Below are 26,021 nucleotides of genomic sequence, written 5' to 3' on the forward strand. Positions count from 1 at the left end.
TAAAAAATAATCAATTTTAGAAGGATAAAAAATAGAAGTTATAGAAATATAAACTAACATTCCTTTTTTTTTACATGGAATAAAATTATATCTAACTGTTTGTATTTTTTCACATGTAACAATATATATAAATTAATGTAAAAAATAGTCAATTTTATTTAGTTGCACAGGTTTGTAAGAATGTTGTGCCCTGGATTCTGTTGGTACTTCCACTCTCACACAAACACTTTGCTTCATTCTCATCAGAAGGCTTGTACTTATTAGCAACCAGTTTATGAGTGTTGGACATAATTTATTTTGGAAAAGAAAAAGTCAACTAATCTATTCCTACCTTCTAGAACAGAAAAAAGAAGTATTCAAACTAGTTTTACAATACACACTAAGCCACTGTTTCAAGAGAACAACATGGTAACAAACAAATGAAAATAAAGATGCACACAGTCCATAACTGAATTAAAAATATTAATTGCATTATTATCAAGAATAGGATCACTGGAAGTGACTTTGCTGTCATAGAAGAGATGCATGGCTATTCTTTGTTCAAAGCATCAACAATCGTGTGATGACCCTGCAGCTTCTCTGCTACTCGACTCATGCTGGGCCTAGCATTTTTCTCTTCCTCTACACATTCCAAAGCCACTGTTGCCAATATCTCCATTTCATTCATGTCATAGTTTGATCCCAAAGCAGGGTCAACGATTTGATCCACCCAAGATGATCCAACTTCTGATCCTTTCATCCTTTTCTCCCTCACCCATGTCACCAACCTCTCATGATGAGGTGACTCTGCTTCTAACTCTGTGAGTTGGACACCTGTTGTTGGGCTCCTTCCAGTGATCATCTCCAAGAGAACAATGCCATAGCTGTACACATCAACCTTGGAAGTGATTGGCAAGTTGAAAACCCATTCAGGTGCCATGTAACCTCTTGTTCCTCTTATCCTTGAGAAGCTTGAATTGTTAAGATTGTTCCGGTTAAGTAGCTTAGACAACCCAAAATCCCCTACTTTTGGTTTATAATCAGAGTCAAGAAGTATGTTTTGAGGCTTGATGTCACAATGCAAAACCCACTCCAAGCATTCTTCATGCAAGTAGGCCAGACCCCTTGCTGTTCCCACAGCAATGTTATACCTTTTGCTCCAGTCAAGTGCATTTGAAGCTGATGAAAGGTTGTGAGCTAAAGAACCATTCTCCATGTACTCATAAACCAACAACCTATGCTTTCCTTCCGCACAATACCCCAACATGGATATTAAGTTCATGTGGTTAAGCCTACCAATGATGCTTATCTCAGCCAGAAACTCGCTTTCTCCTTGGTTTGCTACTTCATGAAGACGCTTTATTGCCACCACTTGATTATCTGTCAAGACACCCTTATACACTGTACCACCACCACCCCTTCCAATCTCTTCGCTGAAACCTTTGGTGGCTTGTTTCAGTTCAGAGTAACTGAATTTCCTGAACCCCGCAGCTGCTGCAAGAACATACCCTTGTCCTTCAGCCCCTGAGGGTAACGTTCTATTATTCCTAAACAAGAAACACCACACCAGAAAGATGCACACCAGCTCAACTCCCCCCAAAACGCTTGCAAACCACAGCATGAACTTAACCGATCCATTTTCTCCCCCTTGAACATACGATCTTTTAAGCAGCTCTGAGCCCTCAGTATCTCCCCCACAAACCAAGCCATTATTTTGGATGGTGTTCTCGTACTCATCACGAGACGATAAAGGAAGTCTGAGGAAGAATGATCCCTTGAAACCTGGTTGACTATTCCCATTACGCAAATGCGTCTTTGGGTAGCACTGAAAGAAAGCATTTTCGTCTGAAAAGCTGTGTTGAAACCCTTTGCATTCGCACAACTGCTTGCAGAGACTCTCACACTGTTGGTAGCTGTAATTTCCAAAGTAGCCAAGGTCGTATCCGTAGAAATCAACATCAGGTATGTGCAGGAAGCGAGCCTCATACTCGTCGGTGCTGTTCTTTTTGCTGCACAAATGTTGGAAAGTTGGTTTGCAACCTTGTGACCAGTCTTCACTATCAACCCACGAATGACCTATTTACATAATTCCTCTCATTAAACACTCACAACAAAAGAACATAATATGTTGTTATAGAAAAAGGAATCAAGAAAGTAAAAGAACACAAGAGTTTTGTACGTTAATCAGCTCATGAACATGTTGACACGGTAAAATCACAATATTTTTCATGTAAGTTAAAACTAATTTAAAGAAAAACTTGTTGAAGAAGAAACGCAATTAGAAACAGAACCTCCCCTTAAAATGGTCCATTATATATATACTTTCCAAAAAGTTAATCTTCAGAAAAGTTGTTAACACAAAAAACTGAAATCTAGTTTTGGAAAAGTTTAACATGTTTCGTTCTCATACCTGGAAGGCACGAACACTTTCGACCACTGGGAGGGTCGTATCTGCAATAGCTGTTAGCCCCACAAATCCCATGAACGTAGCAAGGATGTGAACGAAATTCCCCTGACATTGTCCAATTCTCTTCCCCATCGTTCTTGCTGTACAACCTCGCACCACCGTCGTGATCGAGGGTCAACCTCCGTTTCAGCACCGCCCCGTAGTCAATGCTTCTGAAAGTGAAGTTATCGGAAGAAACCAAGTAGCCGAAATCATCAAGCACCGCGACCCTGCTATCGTTGTAAGTGGATCTACCATTTCCCGTGCCACCGTTTCCGAAGTTGTTGTTCTGAAGCCAAGGGTCAGGCCAATAAACGCTGGAAACTTGAGGACCCTCGTACATGATGCGAAGAACATTCTCGGAGTCGAAGAAGAGCTTGTAGAAACCGGAGGAGTGGTTGCTCCCGCTTCTCGAAGAAACCAGGCTGGTGCTCTTCGTGAGAGCTTGACCAGGAAGAAGCGTGTCGGTTGGGAAATCGAAGCTCTGCCATATCACAACGTCGGAGGAAATGTTCTGGCTTTCGAGGAGTACGAGGTTGCCGTTGTCTTGCAAACGTAACTGGACTTGTTTAGATGTGGCGGCAGTGTTGGTGGACCAGACTTGGAACTGGGCGGCGTCGGTGAGAACGAGGTTGCCGGATTTGAGAAGGGAGAGGGTGGAGCGTTTTCCGTTAACGGGGTGGTCCCGGTTGGCGATCCAAACGAGGGTGTTGGGTGAGTTGGTGTACCATATTGCGAAGCAGAAAGCGTTTTGTCCGACGGCGTAAAAGCCTGCTGTGAATGTTGGTTTGGGTGATGACACTATCACGTCTTCTTTCAACTTCTCTACGGAGAGAGACAAGGAAGATGAAGCATGCAACTTATGGAACAATATCAGAGGAATCAGAACACCCAAACACACTCTTGAACATGCCATTTGCATGATACTGCGTGCTAATGTTGAAGTTCATGTCATTATTTAAAATGAAAGAGAACAAAAGAAGCCACCATTTTCCTCTGCTTTGTTCACTCTTTTCTCAGTACTTTCCATCGTTTTCTTGTTTCTCAAAGAACTGAAAAGTCAATTGTCAAATGATAAATAAAGTTCGTTGGTTTTTATAAGGAAAATGATGGTTAAACCACTGGCACCGCAGTTGCTCAATCATACAACTATCTACGTGTCAAAGTAGTGTGAAAGTTAATATTATTTTATTGAAGTTGTGGAGCAGTTTAATACGTTTAATAGATTAAAAATTTCTTTAAAGGTCAGAAAGGATAAAAATTAGGGTTTAAGATATTGGGGTGTCTTCTTCTTCCGTAGCCATTGTCTTTTTCATTCTTGTTCACGTTCCTTCATTCTCGTGTAAGTGTATTCTTGTTCACGTTCCTTCATTCTCGTGTAAGTGTCGTGCGCATTGTTCTTTATTGCTGCAAGTGTTGTGCACATCCTTCATTCTCGGGCAAATGTTGTGCACATTGTCCTTCATTGTTGCAGTGCACATTGTCCTTCATTGTTGCAGTGCACATTGTCCTTCATTGTTGCAAGTGCAAGGTCATGAGAATAGGACAGTGTGAAGTGAACACAAAAATTCACTCAACTTATAGAGTGACAATATGTGGTGACCCTAGTAGGAATATGTGGTGACCCACATTACACTTCCTGCACAAACCCAAGAAAATTTTTTATGGAAATGAGAAGTGAGTGTTCGTCTTGGTTGGGGAGGGGCATGAGGTGGGGAGAAAGTGGGTTAAATAAGTTTCTTAGAGACCATGAGAGTATGACAGTGTGAAGTGACCACAAAAATTCACTCAACTTAGAGGGTGACAGTATATGGTTACCCTAGTAGGAATATGTGGTGACCGACATTAAACTTCCTGCACAAATCCAGGGAAACTTTTTATAGAATGGAAAGTGAGTGTTCACTGCCTTTTAAGGGAGTTATGTACTAGATGGGTGGAGAGGAGTCACAGTTTTGTAGTGAACTCTACAGTTGTCTCATTTACTGTGTTAGATGTTTTTTTAGGTATAGGTCTTAAAGTTGTGGGAGACAAATTTGACTAAGCAAAAATAGAAAACAATTGTAAGAGTAGGAGTTTTTTCAAACATAGTGATGTATATGAGAAAATGATTTATGAGAAAAACTAATGCTACATATATCCATGTTGGTGGTTGTGTCTACTTAATGTAGGTAATTTAAAATGTTTAGTTCGTATGTGTAATGACTTCCCATCCATTTTGTGGTTACTAACATTAATTTATGACATGAATTGTGTAGATATGGGTTCTTGAACATTTGTTCTCTTATAAGCGCCAAGTGCCGATATTGGAAATAGATATCCTTGTATCACATACTGGATTAATGTTAGGCTGGGTGACATTGAAATTGCATGTGGGTCGCAACAAAATGTGGTTTGTAGAATACATGAAATTTTTATTAAATGTAGAATACTTAAATTTTTTTTTCATTTATGTTGGTATTTATTGTGTGCATGAACAAATTATTGTGGACTTATTTGTATCCAATGAAGAGCTGCAAATGAATTCGTTCTATAAGCATTTGAGGTAGTTCGACGTGGATTTACAACCATGTAAAAAAAAAGATTATGGTAAAATGAAGCTGAGAGTAGTTGATATGCTTCGCCAAGCGAAGAAATAATAGGTTGTCATTAGCAATTTGGAGAAGGAGTTGAAAGAGTTACAAGGATTTTTAACTGCATAGGCAAAATCTGATGTGCATGATAGTTCTTCTGTAGAGGATAACGAACATCTGTAGAGGTCTTATGTTGATGATAAAGACGTACCCGAAGAACAAGATGGAAGAAAAGAAAAAAGTAACAATTCCACATGAGTCAAGCATAGAGCAAGAAAATGTGTGAAGTTGTCATGAAAACATCATGGACTAGCTATGCAAGGGCAAAATGAATTTCTTAGTCATAATTAAAAGGAATCGTACATGAGGTGTTTAATACTTAAGTATGTTTATTATGAAATACTTGTTAAGAATGATACATGTTTATTTCACTGGGTGTAATGTGGTTATAAAATTTAATACATGTATTTAGCAACTACCTTCTAGTTTTATCAACTGTAAATTGATTGAAATTTTTTAAGTGTTTTTGATTCTTAATTCTCTTCCATTTATGTGGTTGAAGTGAATATATTTTTTAAATTTGTGATTGTTGAAAGAGACCCTTTTACTAAAGCAATAAGATATCAATGAATAAGACTAATTAGGTATCATCAATAAGAAAAAATATTGATTTTAGAAAGATTTGAGGGTATAAAATTTTAGAAGATAAAAGGATAAGATTTTAAAAAATTATAAAAAATGTATAACTAGTGTGAATATGGTTGAAATTTGATTACGTTTAAATTAATACATTGAAGTCGTCTTACTTGACCTGATTTTAATATTTATATTTTTTTTAACGAAATTTTTGTGATATCATAATCTTGTATCTATTTTGATAATTTTTAAAAATTTCATCTATTTTAATAATTACTTAATAAAAAAGAAGAAATTGATGGTTTATGTATGGAAAAGTAAAATAAGAAGTAAACGCTGCGATGTGAAGTGGTAGATGAAATTATTTAAGATGGACAAATCAAAAACATGTGCCGCGTGTCCCTTCGGTCAAAATATCTAATTTCAACAATGATAAGAAAAAGTTATATCGAAAATAAAATAGAAATTAAAGGCATGTTTTTGCTCTCAATGATAAAAAAAAATTATAATAAGAGATTTTCCTACCAATATTAATCATAGTCAATATGTTTACATTTTTATGGCTTTGAAAGGAGGATATGATAAAAAAAAGCTTTGTTTTTTCATTATATATATAAAAAAAAGACGGTAGAAGATAGAGAAATTCACTTTCAATTTAAAAACTCTTTTTTTTTATCATAATATATATATATATATATATATATTAATTTCTACTTGTACATAATTATTTAAAAGTAAGTCACTTTTAACCTTTTTTGTCAATTAATCACTTCGAAAATGTTGGAAATGGGAAAGTTCAGGGAATTGCAATGAAGACCAAAGAAGTGATTGAGTAGCTCAATTTGAATACAGTAATGAGAAGTCAGAAAAGAAGACTTAGAGATGCATTCTTTATGTTCTTCTGTTATCTATTCACATTAGGAAGAGAAAAGTTTATTATACTATTATTTTCTTCTTATATTTTTTTATATATATTATAAAAAAAAGTAAAGAAAACCTGTGTAATCTTTCAAAATTAAGAGAATATTTTAATAATTTCATAGAGACTATAAAGATTTAAAGTGGTATAGATAAGGATGAAAATGAAATATTTCTAAGTATGTAAATTTTTTAAAAAATATTTCAAATTACAATTTTTGATAGATTTTATTTTTAAATAAAGAGAAAGAATTATTAAATAAAAAGTAAAACCACAAAAAAAGTCATACTTGCAATAGTTTTCAAGCAATAGTAGAAAGAGAGTATTGCTAAAAAAAGAGAGAGAAAGAAAAGAGAATTAGAAAAAGTGTCTATCCTTTCGTCCAAAGAAGAATTATTCTTATAGGTTTACTCTAATGGTGTGATTACCATTACTGAAATAATTTATTGATTTAGTGTAATTTGTTTTTATAATTACCTAAATGGGTAAGTTCTAAAAAAAATCCAAATTAGTTCAATTGGAAGTAGTAGTAGTACTAACACCAGTTTATGGTGGAAGTATCTTTTTTAATTCTCAAAGTGTAGCCATATGTTTTAAATGATTCTAGTTTAAGTTTTAAAGTTTTTTGTTTTTTCAAATATTAATTAAATATAATATTTTTTGCAAATACACATGTCCTAACTTTGAATTTATGTTTATTTTAAAATGGAATTTATGTATAAAAAATATGAGAAAAGATAACGTATTCATAGTAAAGCAACGCATGAAAAATAAGTTATTTATTTAGAAACTAGCTATGCATACATCTAATCATTTATATTAATAATATTATAATGATAACTTTCATTTCAATTCAAAGAGCATTTATAAACCCAAATGTTATCATGTGTTGAGAAGTTCTTTTTATTATTCAATTGTTGTCGTGCAATTGAGAAGTTCTCGTGATGATTATTATGTAGTAACTTTTTTTCACCCAAACAAAACTTTAATATAGATTTATGTAAAAATGTTCTTTTATATCACATCATATAAACAAATATTTTTATGTTAGCTTACTAGGTAAGTGGAAGTGGAGGTTGAAATATGAGGCAAGTGGTTATGAAAAAACATTGTTCAATTTAAATATAAATATAAATATAGTAGTATGAGAAATAAGTGTAATAGGTGTAAAGAGTGAAGATAACGAAAGGATATTAAGGATATGGATGAACTTGCAATGTTCAGCTAAGTAGGGTTCGACTTGATAAGAGAATTTGGAGAATAGGTGAAAATCATGAGTTCTCTAGCAAATCAACTTAGATGTATTACAACATCATGGTACGAGGGTGAGATGAAATGTTTTTAGGTCTATGGAAAGTTAAAACATTTTTCTTGGCATGTCCTCGTAGGGGTGTCCATTTCAGTGACAATTTGTGTGTTTATTGCTCAGTTGATTATAACATTATGAGTATAATTTTATTCACATTTTAAAAATTTAATCATATTTTCTTGGATTGTAATTATGAATGAATTCACTATTTTAAATGAGATTAATTTAATTAGATTTATTTGGGTCTTAACTATCATTTCTATTAATTATGTGTTGTTAGAGTAAATGGTCGGCTAGACAGTCTGAATGAAGTTTCTACCTTTGTGAGTGAGCCATGCAAATGTCCAAGTTGATTCTTTGAATCAAAACATAAAAAGAAATTTGAGGAGAAGAATAAGAGAATAAAATCTACAATATTAAAAAAAAACAGAATTGGAAACAAATTTCATGCAAAACACAAAGAAACAAAATCATGATAAATCTGGAAATAGAATTGTGATAAAAAGGAAACAAAATTCGAGAATTCTAGAAAGTTGGAAACGGAAAACTGTTAACAAAATCTGAACCAGAATATTTTTCTGAGACCCTTAGAGCAGCAAAACCTATTGAAACATACAAGCTTCAATGAGAAATCATCAAACTTCACAATAACGTTTGAAAAAGAGATCATGAAGGTTTTCTTAGTTTTCTAGTTTTCTTCTTTCTAATACTTTTGTTTTGCCTTCGCATGTAAGGATAAACTCCTTTGAGTTGATTCTCTTGTAATTTCATAATGAATTATGAGATTTTGTGCAGTTAAAGTTTTGTTCTTCAATATCTGACTGCGGTAAAATGTTTAGTATTTTTTTGAGTTTAATTGCTATTTTGGAAATTGTTTTTAAACACATGTTGATAATTCAATTCTATCTTTAATTAGACTCATGTTTAGTTTCCTGAAAAATATCTTGAGCGCATGATTCAAGAGGTAAAAGATAACAAATATTTTTAGTATACGCATGGAGGAGACAAGTACGGTACCAAATAAATTAGTGGACACATGTTTCATTAATGAGATTCAAATGTCTTTGGCTGACGTATGTTGGTCAATTCAATTCCTTTTAGACGATTGAATGAATGATATATTTATTAACTAATGAAGAATTCATTGATGGAAAAGCCTAAAAGTAATTATTTTATAATCTCTACTTTATTTTTCTGCACAACAATCTCTATTCCTTTTACTTTATTGTTAAACTTTTATTGCATGCAGATAGATTCTTACCACTCATTTACTGAATTGACTATAGAATTCGATGGGAGACGATTTTGGGTTATATGACCTTATTTATATATACTATATGATCTCTTTGGTGTTAGACACTCTCTATTTAAATCATTTTAATTTTAATGCTAAACGAAAATTATCACACATCAATACATGAAACTAGTGTCAAAAATGGCTGGCTATCCGTAATGTCACACACAAAAGGTCAAAGGACAATTTTAATCACTTCAAAATGTCATTTTCTTACCTCTAAACAAAACCTGATTTGAAAAGGGGCGTGGGTTGTGTTAGTGTGGACTATTTGGAAGCAAAGGAATTTAATTGTTTCTCAAAATCGAAAAATAGATGCTAAACAGGTATTGTGTGTGGCACAGTTGAAGGTATGTGTTTGGATAAGAAACAAATTTCCCTTATCATAGTTCACTTACTCATTTTGATACTTAAATCCCATAATTTTTTTAAAACATTAACTTAGGAGAAGAGGTCTTAGGATACCAACTGGTACACAAAGTACATGTGGTACACAAATATTAATTCTCTACTAATGGTTATGACTCTAGGGCTAAGATAGATAGTGTGTGCAGGTGTTCAAGAACATAAGGGAAGGCTCCTACAAGGGTTGTAATGAGCATAGACACAATGCACATGATACAACAAAAAATAATATTAGTGAAGAATGGACAAGGAAGGTTACCAAAAGCTATAAAGATGGTATGTAGTTTGGAATTAAATGGAACATAACTGCATTGCCAGAGAAAAACTTTTAGGAATAGAACAAGTCTGCATAACAGTGGTGATTGCTACAGGAAACTACATATGATTGCTCAATTTAACACAGTAGCCACTTTTAAGCTATCTAACAGAGCAGATGTGTTGCCACTAGATGAACGCAAAATGATTTGTGATAGAGAAGCGTGAACCGACAAAGACACGTAATTGAGATAGGCACAACTTTGGAGAAGAAAGTAAAAAACTGAGAAAATTGTATTACATGTTTCTTTGATTACAAGGTAAAGAAGATTTAAAGGAAAAATCTTGCTAATAGAGTTGGGCCTAAGGAGTACAATAAAGAGAACGTAATGGGCCCATACCAAAAAATCTGTTATAACAAAAATTAAACAAAAACTGTTAATATTAAATAACAAAAACTAATACTGTTATCACCCCCCATCAAGTTGGGAATAGATGTTTTTCATTCCCAGCTTGCATACAAGCTCTTTGAAGGCAGAAGGATGGAGAGGTTTGGTGAGGATGTCAGCTGTTTGCATGGCAGAGGATATCAGAAGTAATTTGAGAAGCCCTGCATTGAGCTTTTCTCTGACAATGTGACAATCGATTTCAATATGTTTGGTGTGTTCGTGAAAGACTTGGTTAGATGCAATCTGTATAGCAGATTGGCTATCACAATATAAGGTTGTAGGAGTGATGAAAGGGACGTGCAGGTCTTGAAGAAGAAAGGTTAGCCACTTGAGTTCACAGGTAGTGGCAACAAGGGCTCTATATTCTGCTTCAAAAGAGATTTTTGATATGGTTTGTTGCTTTTTGGATTTCCATGATATGAGGGATTCACCCAAAAAAACAGAAAAGCCAATGACTGGTTTTCTTGAATCAAGACATGTAGCCCAATCTGAATCACTATAAGCCTTTAAATGCATGGAGCTATTGCTGAATAAAAAAATACCAGATCCAGGATACCTTTAAGGTATCGTAGAATACAAAAGGCAGCTTGATTATGGTTGCTAGTGGATGCAGAAACAAATTGGCTTAGATTGTGAACACTGAAAGCAATGTCAGGCCTGGTGTTGGTTAGATAAATCAAACGTTCAATAAGTCTGCGATAAGCCGAGGCTTCTTCATCAATCAGTGAAGTTCCTTCAGTGATGGAAAGCTGAGATGAATGTGCCATGGGAGTGGGCATATGGGCACAATCCTGCATGCCTGTTTCATGTAGGAGATCAATGGTGTATTTTATTTGACTGAGGTGTATGCCAGAGCTGTTGCGGGCTACTTTAAGACTTAAGAAATAAGTGAGAGCGCCTAGATTATTGATCTTAAAATGTTGGTCCAACATGTTGGTAATATGAAGAATTTCAGCTTTGTCATTGCCAGTCAACACAATATCATCCACATAGACAAGTAATGTAGTTGTATTAGAACCAGAATGTTTTAAAAATAAGGAGTGGTCTGCATTAGATACAATGTATTTATTTGAAATTAAGAAGGATGATAGCTTTGCATACCATTGTCTCCCAATCTGACGAAGCCTATAGAGAGACCTTTGAAGTTTTAAAACACTGTTGGAGTGGGGAATAACAAGACTAGGAGGTGGTTTCATACAAACTTCTTTAATCAATTCACCATGTAAGAAAGAATTGTTGACGTCAAGTTGAGTGAGGGTCCAGTTATTGGCGGCAACAATTGCTACGAACAGCCGAAGAGTGGTTAATTTGGCAACATGGGCATAGGTATCTAGAAAGTTAAGGCCTTCTAATTGGGTATAACCTTTTGCTACTAGGCGAGCTTTATATCTATCTATGGTTCCATCATACCTATGTTTGATCTTATAAATCCAGCGACAACCAATGACGGTTTTGCTAGGGGGTAGAGATGTCATGATCCATGTGTTGTTAGTGGCTAGAGCATCTAGTTCATCTTTCATGGCTTGCTGCCAACAACTGTGCTTAGAGGCCTCAGTGTAATTACGTGGTTCCATGTGATATGAAATAAAAGAAATAGTGTGTTTAAAGTTGGGTGATAAGGAGTGATATGAAATGAAATTACAAAGAGGATATTTAGTACTTACATTGTTTGTGAGCGGTAACTCAGTGTGAAAATCTTCTAGGTATGTAGAAGGTCATCGTGGACATGTGGAGCGTCTTGGATGTGCATCCAGAACAACTTCAGGAGGATGAGGTGCATCCAGAACAACTTCAGGAGGATGAGGTGTCAGAGTCTCAAGAGGAGCGGGATCAAAAGAAAAATCAGAGTTGGAATCATAGTTAGAGGGAACGAATAGAGATAAATCATTGGGATTTTTCTAGGTGCAGTGTTCATTTTATATGGAAAATGATCTTCATGAAAGACAATGTGTTTCAATACTTCAATATTATGGTTAATGAGATTTAGAAAAAGATAACCCTTAGTGTTGGGTTGAAAGCCAAGAAAAATACCATGAACAAAATGTGCATCAAGTTTCTTTCTATGGGCAATAAGATTATTGGAGTAACACAAGCATCCAAAAACACGTAAGCAAGAGAGATAAAAAAGCTTTCCATTAATTTTTTCATAGGCTGAAGTGTTGCGTAAAAAGGGAGTGGGAATGCAATTAATAAGGAGGGCAACGTGTTGTACAACAAAATCCCAAAAAAGAGGGGGGCAAGTTAGCTTGAAAAAGCAAGGCACAGGTTACATTAAAGAGGTGTTGGTGTTTTCTTTCAACTATGCCATTTTGTTTAGGAGTTTCAACACAAGTAGTTTGATGAATAATGCCTTTAGATGAGAAAAAATCTTTCATAGCAAATTCAGCACCATTATCAGTTCTAATAATTTGAACAGTAGTTTGAAATTGATTTTCAGCATAGGCAATGAATTTAAGAATGTGATTATGAACTTCAAATTTATTATGCAAGAGAATGACCCAAGTATAGCGAGAGAAGTCATCAACAATAGTTAGAAAATATCTAAAACCACGCATAGAAACAATAGAACATGGTCCCCAAATGTCCATGTGAAGTAATTCAAAACTTTTAACAATGACAGATTTACTTAAAGCAAAAGAAAGTTTCTTTTGTTTTGCACGGTGGCAAGCGTCACATACATGCATTTTTTCAGCATAAATGCATGGGTATTTATTTTTCAAAACATTCAATCTCTCATCAGATAGGTGGCCCAGTCTGTAATGCCACAATTTAATGTTTTCAACAACACAATTGAAAGAAGAAACAACATAAGAAGCTTTAGCATCAACTAAACCAATCCTCTATTTGGTTTGATTGTCTTATATCAAATAATAGGTAGAAGAAAAGATTAAACTGCAGTTTAGGGTGAGACTGAGTTTTGAAGCAAATATGAGGTTAAAAGCAAATTGAGGAACATATAAAACATCAGTAAGATGCAGTTTGTCATTGAAAATAATGGTTCCAAAAAATTAGGAAAAAACATGATGACCATTAGGTATGCTGATTTGAATGGGTTTAATGCTCTTATGAGAAGAATATTCAGATAGAGATATGCATACATGGTCAGTGGCCCCTGAGTATATAAGCCAATAGTTTTTAGCATTTTGTAATCATTTAAAGCGTACATATTACTAGTTGGAGTCTGTTCAACAACTTTGTGTGAGGAATTCACAATGAAGGATCCCACTTGATTCACTAGCGCTTGGCTGGTAGTGGCTCCATTAGCATGTTGCTTGAGAATGTCAACCAAGGCCTGATACTACTGCATAGAGAGGTGAAAAACACAATTTTCCTGTTCTTTCTTGGCATGCTCAGGAAAAACATCATTAGATATTACAACATTAGCAACACTAGTTTTATGAAGCTTATACTCGGGGGCGGGGGGGGGGGGGGGGGGTATGACCTGCCCTATTACAGTGGGTACACAGTTTCTTGTTGTTGTTACTGCCATATTTTTAAACTTTTTTTTCTTGATTAGGAAAACCAATTTTGCGGAAGCAAGCATTTTCGGTATAACCATTCTTACCACAAAAAGAGAAAATAGCAGGGATACTCCAATTGGAATTAACACTATTAACACTAGTGGTCAGAAAATTGCTGGCTAATTGGCACTCTTGTTGAGCCACAAGAGAAAAAAAATTGGTTATGGGAGGCATGGGTTCCATAAGAAGAACATGGGATCTTATATTTTGATATTGATCATTCAGTCCATGCACGAACTGCATAGCCTGATCTTCACACCTTCTTTGATTAATAACAGATAAAACGGAACATGAACATTTGGTTGCACAGACACATATAGGATTAGGCCTAAAATTTTCCAATTCATCCCAAACAATTCTGAGTTTAGTGAAAAATTCAGTAATAGATAAATCCCCTTGTTTTAAAGAAGCAACTGTTGATCAAGAGTGATCAAGTGCTTTGAAGAATCCAAATCCTATGTGTTTGATGAAAGGTTGGTGTTGCTGCTGTGTTTGGGTGGGATCTGGGTAGTTTAATTTGTAATCCACTCAAGATGTGATTCCACTAGCCATATAGAGAATGATTCTTGACATTCTTAGGAATCACCTTGAGCTGGACATTATAGAGGCACTTTTCTTAGAGTTGGATCATTGTTCTAAGACAAGAACTCACCAAAAACTAGTACCAAATCCCAAACTCATTTGGATGCTCCACATATTGTCAAATTGAATCAACAAAGAGAGGTAAAATTGAAAGGACCGAACAGAATTGAATAAGCAAACATATGAACCGAACAAAAGTGAAATTAAAAGACAAGAACAAAATATAGGTGCTGGAAAAACAGAAAAACCGAACCAAACAACTCAAGAACACAAGACAACATGAACAATTGAAAGAGAAGAAAGGAAGGAGAAGAGAATGCTCATGAAGATGGAAGAATGTTGGATGATCTCGCCACTAGAAGTGTGGAATGCTCTTAGATGAGAGTGATGCCGCCACTTGAGGACTCCAATGATCCATCAAGATAAGACTAGAGAAGAAGGCTCCAAAAGCTCTCCAAAGTTCACTCAAAATTTGAGTAGAGTTTTCTTAGATTAATTCCAATCTGAATTTTACAAAGGAAGCACCTCTATTTATAGCCTAAGGTGCTGAAAAATAGGTGGGAAATTTCAAATAAACTCATTTGAAATTCCCACCAAAAACAAGTCACATGGGAGGTGTGACCTTTTTCTACTATGACACCTCCCAAAAACTACACCTACACCACTTTCCTAAGTCACATGGACAATGTGACTTTATTTTTCATTTTCACACACCTTTATTTAATAACCACACCTCCTAAAACTATACAAGAGTATTTCAAAGCTTGGCCTTGCCCCTCATGGGATGGACTTGGGCTCTTTGGGCTTTGGCCTTCTTGGGCTTGGGCTTGGGCTTTGGGCTTGGGCCTCATCTTTATTTTATGTCTTCTTTTAATTTTGAGAAGACTAGAAGGAAGAACTTCAAATGTGAGGGTGGATGTCCTCTTCCTCCATTAATAAAAGCCTCCTTTATTTGATTCTCATCATACTCCTCGAGTTGGAGAGAATTCGTCCACGAATTCTGAATCCCTGCATATAACAAAGTCAGTTTAGTTTTACAATTAAAAGTGGAAGAAAAATGTAAACATGACTTAGCATTTGTAAATAATGGGATTTCAGAAAAGGAGGTTCTATAAATCGACCAAGTTGGAAAAATTTGTTTGGGAATGATGTGATGTTTTGGAAAAAGACCTCTTAAATGGTGACAACCATTAGGAGGTATGAACAAATCATCCCTAACATTTTTTAACCAAGATGGTGGTGAAATAGGAACCTTGGGTAATGAAAAAGATAAGGAAGGAAAACACCTTGGAGGTGAAAGGATAAGACCCATGTCAACTTGGCCTTCTTTGTCTTTTTCTTGTTTACTTGTGGTAGGTGGGTGAGTTAGGTCTTGTTTTACCTTGTTGATCTTTAAGATTTGCTTTTGTGGACAATGAAGAGCTATGTGCCCAAAACCTAAACATTTAAAACATTTGATATTTGAAGTTTTGGTAGGTGACTTAGGAGTAGAAAGATTTGTAGTAGAAACTTTGTTTGGAAACATGGTTTGTTTGGAAAAATTGGAAGGAGAAATTTTGTTTGCATCCTTCCTAGAAGAGTTGTAGAAATCATCATCATGAGTATTTTTGAAAGTTTTGTTCAAAAGATATGATTCTACCTTGATGGCTTTGCGAAACACGCTCTTTAAAGAAGAATATTCTTTTAATTCTACAAAATCTCTAATATCTCTTTTCAAACCACGTACAAACCATTTAATCTTTGACTCTTCATTAGCATGCATATTCATTTTAGTCAAAGTTGTTTCAAAATCTTTAAAGTATTCATCTACCATCCTATGTCCTTGAGGAAGCCTTTGGAACTTCAACAAGTGTTCCTTCCTAGAAGGAGGAACAAACCTCGCGCGCATACACTCTTTCAAAGCATTCCAAGAAACCACGGGAGGTTTCTTGCGATATATAATGTCCATTACAATTTTATGCCACCATTCTTTGGCATAGCCCAAAAAGGATAAAGAAACTAATCTAAGTTTTTGGTCATCTTGGACCTTATACACATGAAAATAATGGTCAACCTTAGTCTCCCATTCTAAATACACATTAGGATCACTATCACCATTAAAACTAGGGACTTTTTTACAAGCAATGTTGAACACTTGGTGATATCTTTGGTCACGGTTATAGCTCTCTTCATGAGAATGATAGTGATGCCTCCTTCTTCTATGTTCTTCTTCACCAAGGACTGAAGCTTTGGAAGGAGAATGCTGTTTGTAAGATGCACCACTTGAATAGCCAGCCATTTTGCAAATAAAAAACAGCAAACGCACAAAAACAGCAAACAAGTTAAGAAACAAAATTAGCAAAAACAGTGAGCTTGGCAATGAAACTGCCAAAGTGAAATGAGGTAGAAAAAAGAGATCACTCTCAAAGAAATAATGTTCTTGCACCAATCTGATCTTGAGGCCTTGGAATCCTCAAATGAAATATGTCAAAGCAAGCACACCAATCTCAAAAGCAACCACCACAAAACCAATGAAACAATAAAGACAAACAAGAAAATGTATAAGCAAGGAAAGGTAATTGCAAAAGGAATACTATATGTAAGACAAACTCAAAGAGTAAGAATGAAAGACAATCAAGAAAATAAAGAACTCAATGAGAAAAGTAGGCACACAAAAGAATACTTAAGGAAAAGCACTAGAGTAGATGAAGAAAACAAAAAATTAGCTACTGGAATTTTTTTTTTAAATGCAAACTGTGCTTGATATTCACTGATTTAACTGGAATGATGTAGAGCGAACTGGATTATGAAATTTAAACCACAGAAACTTCAAGATGTTAACTCAATAATGGCACTGGAGTCAATTAAAAACAGTAAGCCAATTGAGAGAAATAAATTTTTCAAAATCGCTGCCAGATTACCGTATTTTTTTCGGCAGAATTGTACACTTTTTTATTTTATTTATCATTTTTTGTGTACTTCGTATTTTTGAATGATTCTTTTTTATATTCTTTTCTAACACTTTGAATATTTCAAATCCAGAATTTCAGAATTTTACAGTAAGTAAATCAATTGCAATAAGGAAAAACAGTAAGCATTTTTTTTTCAGAAACAGAGGAATCCTAATAGGAATAAAAAAACAGGATGATGAACTAGCAAAGACATAATAGAAAATGATGTATTGGAACTTGTATAGGTCTAGAATACAAGTATGAACTCAATTCTAAAAAGAAAATGCACAAAGGATCAACATCAATTCAGAAAATTATATGACACCAAAGCAAGAAACAATCAAAACAATAAAAGTACTACTAAAAGTAATGACAAATATGGAATAACATGACTAAGACAAAACTTGACATGATTACAAAATTAAAAGACACATCACAAATTTTAATTACAAGTGAAAGGAAGCTTAAGGTAAACTCTAGGAAGGATAATGCCATTCCAAAAGAGCAACCATACTCGTAAGAATTATGAGTGCCATAAACCTTTTCACAAGCACTTGGTGTAAAAGAAAAACAGTAAGAATACTCAATTAAAATTCTAAAACAGAAACTTAAATTGTAAGAAAATTAAAGAGCTCTTGAAATTAAAGTGCACACAACTCAACAATTAAACAAGAAGAACCTAAGACTCATGATACCACAAGATGTGATTCCACTAGCCATATAGAGAATGATTCTTGACATTCTTAGGAATCACCTTGAGCTGGACATTATAGAGGCACTTTTCTTAGAGTTGGATCATTGTTCTAAGACAAGAACTCACCAAAAACTAGTACCAAATCCCAAACTCATTTGGATGCTCCACATATTGTCAAATTGAATCAACAAAGAGAGGTAAAATTGAAAGGACCGAACAGAATTGAATAAGCAAACATATGAACCGAACAAAAGTGAAATTAAAAGACAAGAACAGAATATAGGTGCTGGAAAAACAGAAAAACCGAACCAAACAACTCAAGAACACAAGACAACATGAACAATTGAAAGAGAAGAAAGGAAGGAGAAGAGAATGCTCATGAAGATGGAAGAATGTTGGATGATCTCGCCATTAGAAGTGTGGAATGCTCCTAGATGAGAGTGATGCCGCCACTTGAGGACTCCAATGATCCATCAAGATAAGACTAGAGAAGAAGGCTCCAAAAGCTCTCCAAAGTTCACTCAAAATTTGAGTAGAGTTTTCTTAGATTAATTCCAATCTGAATTTTACAAAGGAAGCACCTCTATTTATAGCCTAAGGTGCTGAAAAATAGGTGGGAAATTTCAAATAAACTCATTTGAAATTCCCACAAAAAACAAGTCACATGGGAGGTGTGACCTTTTTCTACTATGACACCTCCCAAAAACTACACCTACACCACTCTCCTAAGTCACATGGACAATGTGACTTTATTTTACATTTTCACACACCTTTATTTAATAACCACACCTCCTAAAACTATACAAGAGTATTTCAAAGCTTGGCCTTGCCCCTCATGGGATGGACTTGGGCTCTTTGGGCTTTGGCCTTCTTGGGCTTGGGCTTGGGCTTTGGGCTTGGGCCTCATCTTTATTTTATGTCTTCTTTTAATTTTGAGAAGACTAGAAGGAAGAACTTCAAATGTGAGGGTGGATGTCCTCTTCCTCCATTAATAAAAGCCTCCTTTATTTGATTCTCATCACCTTTGTTGAATCTAAAGCTAATGTGTTTTAAATCCTTTTTGAAATAAAGTGTTTTTACAACTAAGTGAAAAACAACCTGTTGTTTTATCGAATCAATTGGTTGTTTTACTCTTAGAAGTTTTTTGAAAAGGTTGAAAACTGTTTAAGTTTGGTTGACTTAACTGCTAAACCAAACAATCGGTTGTTTCGTGGTTTCAACCGATTGTTTCTTTGAAAATCCTAACAGAATTTTGTTTTGGTGGTTGAATGTGCTTTAAATGATTTCCAACTGAATACACTCCTTCATTAATTGCTTTGACCAATCTTTGGAAAGTATAAATGGTTTGTTTATGTTTTCAAACAAACGAGAGAAATAAATTTGAGTTTTTCAATTGTGAAAAAGTTGATTTCAAGATTTGAACATTCACATCATGGTTTGGGTTTTCTAAGAGAGTGGAATAGGATTGCAATTGTATTGATTTCAGATTATTCTGTAAACAAGTGTAATCCCTTCTCAATATACTATATTTCTGGTATTGTGTTGCCAATGAGTGTTGTGTGCTCTTGAGGTGGTCAAGATCAATACTCTTGGTGTGTGTTTTTCCAAAGGGAGTGTGTTTCTTGAAGGGTTCAAGGTCACTACTTTGGTGGTTTGTGTGTTGTAATCTGGTTTGATTACTTAGTGGATTACCCAGTGGTTTTCTGGGGACTGGATGTAGCTCTTAGATTAAGAGTGAACCCATATAAACTGTTGGTGTATCTCTCTCTTACCCTCAAACTCATTTAAATTCTGTTTTAAGTTTTACTGATATAAACAACCGATTGTTTTTCTGTTGCTTTGCTGTTTTATTGCTTTTGTTCTTGGCTAACCTGATTCCTGTTCTGGATTCATACAAAGAATTTTGTTAAACTTTAAAAAGATTTCAAAAACCTCTCTTAAACAATTCACGCCCCTCTCGTTTAAGGCCATATATTCTAACAATTGGCATCAAAAGCTTGGTACTTGAAAAATATTCAAGTTTGACCCTAAAACCTTTTTCTATGGCTGAAAAACTACCTTTTGAGGAGGGTGCTTCAATTAACAAACCACCTTTGTTTTGTGGTTTGAATTACAAGTATTGGAAAGCTAGAATGAAAATCTTTGTTGAATCTATTGATCAAGGAATTTAGGATGCAATTGAAAATGGTCATTTCATTCCTAGAATTGAAAAGGCTGGATCTTTTACTAGAAAACCTTGGTCCCACTGGACTAATGAAGAAAGTGAAAAGGCCAAATTTTTGATTGCATTGCCAAGAATATCATAACATCTGCTGTAAACTCCAATGATTTTTCAGTATTTCGCATTGTGAATCAGCTAAAGAAATGTAGGACACTTTAGAAGTCATTCATGAAGGGACAAATGAAAATGAAGAGAAAGTGCTTAGCATGCTGTTTAAGAAACTCAGAAAATTCTTGAAGAAAAGGATCAGCAAAAGAAACTCATCCAAAAGGCTAGACAAAGAAGAGAAGAAAGGAAAATCAAGAAAAGCTTGCAATGATGACTCATCAAGCATATCTTCAAAGTTGAAAAAGCTAATCTCTATCTAATGGCTAAAAAGGAGGATGATTCAAGTAGTGAAAGCAGTGTAAGTTGATGTGATTCCAATAGCAAGATATAGATGATTCTTTGATATTTTATGGAATCAACTTGAGTTGGAGATAGCTTAGGCACTTTTAATAGAATTGGATCAATGTTCTAAGTTTCAAGAACTCACCAAAACTTGCACCAAACACCAAACTCACATGGAAGACCCATTTCTTGCCAATTGAACCGATTAAAAGATGTAAAAATGCAAATGAACCGATTAAATTGCTTAACAAATGAAATGAACCGATTAAAATGCTTCAAAACTGAAATGCACCGAACAAATCCAAGGAGAAAGAAGATGAACCGATTGAAACATGAAAATAAGCAATAACACCGAATAGAAAGCAAGAAAGGAACCTAAGACATGTTTAGGAATTCAAATAGGCACGGAAATGGAATGAGAAGATGGAGAAGAAAGAGGACTTATGTGGTTGTAGTTCTTGGTTGATGAACACGCCACTTGAAGTGTGAATGCTCCAAGATAAGTGTGCAATGCCGCCACTTGAGAGAACCAAGGCACTCAAGATGAGACTAGGAAGAGGAGAAATCAAATCTCACTCACTCAATCACCAAATTGGGAGAGTTTCTTTACTACAAATTCCAAATCTGCATTATGAAGGACCTAAGCCCTCCTTTTATAGGAGCAAGGGCTGGTCATGAAGCTTACAAAACAAGCTAACCAAAAGTCCCTTGCATGCTACTCACTTCTAGCACCTAAAGTGAAGCATGAAGAGTCACCTTCTAGAAAATTCTAAACTAATGCCTAAAGATGCTTTTACAGAAGAGGTATCTAAGGTTTCCCTCTAAGCACCTTTCCTAAAAACTATGTATTTAAACATTCTATATTATTTACAAATTTATAAAAGAAACTATAAAGAGAGATATTTAAATGAAGCCTATTCTTGAAAGCTTGTAGACTTCTTTGGCTTTATGGCTTGATCCTCTCTTTATTTTATGTCTTCTTTTTAATTTTGAAAAGACTAGAAGGAAGAACTTCAAATGTGTAGGTGAATGACCTCTCCCTTCATTAATAAAAGCCTCCTTTATTTGATTCTCATCATAAGTTCTAGTGCCTCCTTAAATGCTGAAAACTATAGTCAATTGCTTCAAGCTTTTAAAGAAACTCATGAAGAAGTTAACCGATTGGCTCTCTTGAACAATTGTTTGAAAGGTATGAACAAATGGCTTGAAAACAGAGTCAAAGCACTGGAAGAAGAATTGCAAAATTCAAAAACAGATTTTGGAAACCTTGAAATGCTCTACAAAAATTCTTCTTGCAAGTGTGACTCTCTTGTTTGTGAAAATTGTGAATCTCTTGAAAAGAAGGTTCACTACCTTGTGAAAACTATGGATAAGCTTTCAAAAAGCAAATCCAACTTTGAGAGTGTCTTAGCATCTCAAAATTGTGTTTTTGGAAAAGCTGGATTGAGTTTTAATCCAGAAAACAAGTTTTCAAACTCCTTTTCAAAAGTGCCAGAAAAACAACCGATTGTTAAATCGAAAAAACCGGTTGTTATATGTTTTTACTGCATGAAGAGATACCACTTAGTTAGATTTTGTAAAATTACGAAATATTATGTTCCTAAAGGCTTTATGAGATGGATTCCCAAAAATTCTGAAGTTCCCAGTGATGAAAGTAATTCAAGAGGACCCACATTTGTAAGGGGACCAAATCTTTACACTTGAACTTGAATTTTGTAGGGAAAATTGATGGAAAGCATGCAACAGTGGTATCTGGACAGTGGCTGCTCAAAACACATGACAGGAGATAAATCAAGTTTGTGAACATCATCTTCAAACAAGAAGGCCATGTAACATATGGAGACAACAACAAAGGAAGAATTCTTGGAAGAGGCTCTATAGGAGACAAGAGTATCTTGCGAATTCATGATGTCTTGTATGTGGAGGGACTAAAACACAACTTGCTTAGCATTAGCCAACTGTGTGACAAAGGCTATCAAGTCATTTTCAAGACAAACTCTTGTGAAATCTGTCTGCCCAAATCAAAAGAGGTAATGTTGATTGGTAAGAGAATCAACAATGTCTATCTCTTAGATATTTCTTCTCCTTGTTCTATTGGTTGTCTTCTTTCTAAGCATGCTGAATCTTGGTTATGACATAGAAGAATAGCTCACATTCACATGAATCATTTAAACAAATTAATCTCAAAAGATCTTGTGATTAGTTTGCCCAAGCTTAAGTTTGAGAAGGACCACATATGTGAAGCATGTCAAAATGGGAAACAAGTTAAAAATTCCTTCAAACTTAAAAATGTTGTTTCATCTTCAAGACCCCTTGAGTTGCTTCACATGGATTTTTTTGGCCCTTCAAGAACCATGAGTCTTGGTCGCAACTATTATGCTTTTGTTATTGTGGATGATTTTTCTAGGTACACATGGACACTCTTCTTGGAATCAAAGAGTGATGCTTTCTCGGCTTTCAAGAAGCTTGCAAGAACCTTGCAAAACACAAGGGACAACAATATTGGCTCAATAAGAAGTGATCATGGAGGGGAATTCCAAAATGAGAAATTCAGCAAATTTTGTGAGAAGACAGGGATTTTGCACAATTTTTCTGCACCAAGAACCCGTCAACATAATGGCGTAGTAGAAAGAAAGAACAGATCTCTAGAGGAATTAGCAAAAACCATGCTAAGTGAATCCTCCCTACCCAAGTACTTTTGGGCTGATGTTGTTAGCACCTTTTGCTATGTGATGAATATAATGCTGATAAGGTCAATCTTGAAGAAAACACCATATGAACTCTTCAATGGAAGGAAGCCAAACATTAGTCACCTAAGAGTTTTGGATGTAGCTGTTTTGTTATGAATAAGGGGAAAGAAAATTTGGGAAAGTTTGATGAAAAAGCAGACAATGGCATTTTCATTGGATATCCATCAAACAGTCATGCTTATAGAGTCTACAACAAGAGGCTCATGATTGTAGAAGAATCTGTTCATGTGGTATTTGATGAAGTTGATCAAAAAGTCTTAAATCCCTCATAGATCAACACTGAAGGGGATGAACAAAACATCATTATACAGAAACTGGATTGTTGTCCAGAAAACAACTGATTGATTCATCGAAACAACCGGTTGAAATTCTGCAGCTGAATGAGTTGCCTAAAGAATGGAGAATACCAAGGGATCTGTCAGTGGAGAACATCATTGGGCAAATAAAGGAGGGTGTTTCTACACGTAGCTCTATCTCAAACTTCTGCAGGCACACTGCTTTTGTCTTTCAAGTTGAACCAAAGTCTATTGAAGAAGCTCTTAAAGATGAAAAATAGATGGATGCAATGCATGAAGAGCTGAATCAGTTTGCTAGGAATGATGTGTGGTTTCTTGTCTCCAAGACAGATGAGATGAACATCATTGGATCTAAATGGGTATTCAGAAACAAGCTAGATGAGGTTGGAGTGATTACTAGAAACAAGGCATGGCTAGTTGCCAAAGGCTACAATCAAGAAGAAGGCATTGACTATGGTGAAACCTTTGCTCCTGTTGCAAGATTGGAAGTGGTGAGGCTGCTGTTGGCCTTTGCTTGTATGAGTGGATTCAAACTCTTTAAAATGGATGTGAAGAGTGTTGAACCAAGTGTGTTCAAGCTTTGAAGAATGCAAACCCTTTCAAGGATGATATAAGGCTGGTTGTGCTTGCTGTTGCTGAGCTGTCTTTTAGATAGGATCTGGGGTAGATTTTATGTATAATCCACTCTTGATTGAATCCAAAGCATAAGCACTCTCAATCCTTTTAAAAGAAAAGTGTTTTTCAAACTAAGTGAAAAACAACCTGTTGTTTTGTCGAAACAACCGATTGTTTTATACTAAGGTGTTTTTAGAAAGGTTGAAAACTGTTTTTATGGTTGACTTGCTGTCAAAACCAAAGCAACCGATTGATTCGTGGAAACAATCGATTGTTTGTTTTGGTACCATAACAGAAAACTGTTTTGTGCTTTGATTGAGCATTAAATGATTTTCTAACTGATTACGCTCCAGTTTTTAATGCTTTGACCAATCTTTAAATGCAATGAATAGTTTGTTAAGATTTGATAACAAACAACAACTTTTGATTAAATACAGAAAAAAAGATTTGTGTTTTTCAAGAGATTGAGATTTTGAAAAGTTGAGATTGCTTAGAGATTGAGTTTGATCAAAGAGTGTGAGATAGAATTTTTCATCTTGTATTGATTTCAGATTAGTTCTATAACAAGTGTAATCCTGTATACTTTTGAAAGAAACTTTCTGTGTGTTGCTGAGAAGTGTTGTGTGTTCTTGGGGGGATTAAGATCAACATTCTTAGTGTTGTTGTGCTGGACCAAAGGAAGTGTGTGTCTTGAGGGAATCAAGGTCACTTCTTTGGTTGTAAATGATCTAGGGTTGATTGCTTAATGGATTTCCTCAGTGGTTTATGAGAAGACTGGATGTAGCTCTGGGTTTAGAGTGAACCAGTATAAACCTCTGTGTGCATTCTCTCTATCCTTAATCTCTTTAAATTCAGTTTTGATATTTGCAAATTGGTATAAACAACCGATTGTTTCTGCGAAACAACCGATTGTTTTTCTGGTGCTTTGTGAAAATCTTTGTGGAATCACTTGATAAAGGTATTTGGGATGCAATTGAAAATGGTCCTTTTGTCCCAAAATTTGAAAAAGATGGATCTTCCATTGAAAAACCTTGGTCTCAATGGACTGATTCTGAAAGCAAGAAGGCCAAATTTGATTGCATTGCTAAAAACATAATAACCTCTGCTTTGAATTCAGATGAGTTTTTTAGGGTCTCTCAATGCAAATCAGCAAAGTAAATGTGGGACACCTTGGAGGTAACTCATGAAGGTACAAATGAGGTGAAGAGAGCTAAGAAGCATACTCTAATCCAAGAGTATGAGATGTTCAGAATGCTCAAAGGTGAAACAATTGCTGAAGTGCAGAAAAGATTCACGCACATCATCAATCATCTCATGAGCCTTGACAAGACCTTTGAAAAGGAAGAGCTAAACATCAAGATCTTAAAATGTCTTGATAGAGCATGACAACCTAAGGTAACTGCTATATCCGAATCTAAAGATCTAACATCCTTGAGTATGGCTTCTTTGTTTGGAAAGCTTAGGAAACATGAGTTAGAGATGAATCGACTCAATGTTCAAGAAAGCAAAGACAAACACGTAAGGAGTATAACCTTAAAAGCTGTCAAGCACAAAGGCAAACAAGAATCCAGTGATGATAGTGATGAAGAAAACCTTAGCTTGCTATCCATAAAATTTAGCAAATTGTTGAAAAGGAATCACAACAAGGATTGCCCAAATAAGGGCACATAAAGGCAGATTGCCCAAACAAAAGCAAGGAGAAAAAGCCTAGCTACAAGGAAAAGAAGGGCAAAACAAAAAGAGCCTACATAGCTTGGGAT

At 35.1% G+C, this 26,021-nt stretch overlaps 1 protein-coding gene across 1 annotated transcript; it reads right to left on the reverse strand.

Annotated features, from left to right (window-relative positions):
• Positions 1 to 215: 215 nt before the first annotated feature.
• Positions 216 to 3,494, reverse strand: LOC137819342 (putative receptor protein kinase ZmPK1). Its single transcript, XM_068623152.1, has 2 exons — positions 2,390 to 3,494; positions 216 to 2,055 (listed from the first exon to the last, which is right to left on the reverse strand). The coding sequence occupies exons 1-2, from the start codon at positions 3,345 to 3,347 to the stop codon at positions 530 to 532; spliced, it is 2,484 nt and encodes an 827-aa protein (XP_068479253.1). The 5' UTR covers positions 3,348 to 3,494; the 3' UTR covers positions 216 to 529.
• Positions 3,495 to 26,021: the final 22,527 nt, after the last annotated feature.

Source organism: Phaseolus vulgaris, chromosome 10 (assembly GCF_000499845.2).
Source record: "Phaseolus vulgaris cultivar G19833 chromosome 10, P. vulgaris v2.0, whole genome shotgun sequence".
Lineage (NCBI taxonomy): Eukaryota > Viridiplantae > Streptophyta > Magnoliopsida > Fabales > Fabaceae > Phaseolus > Phaseolus vulgaris.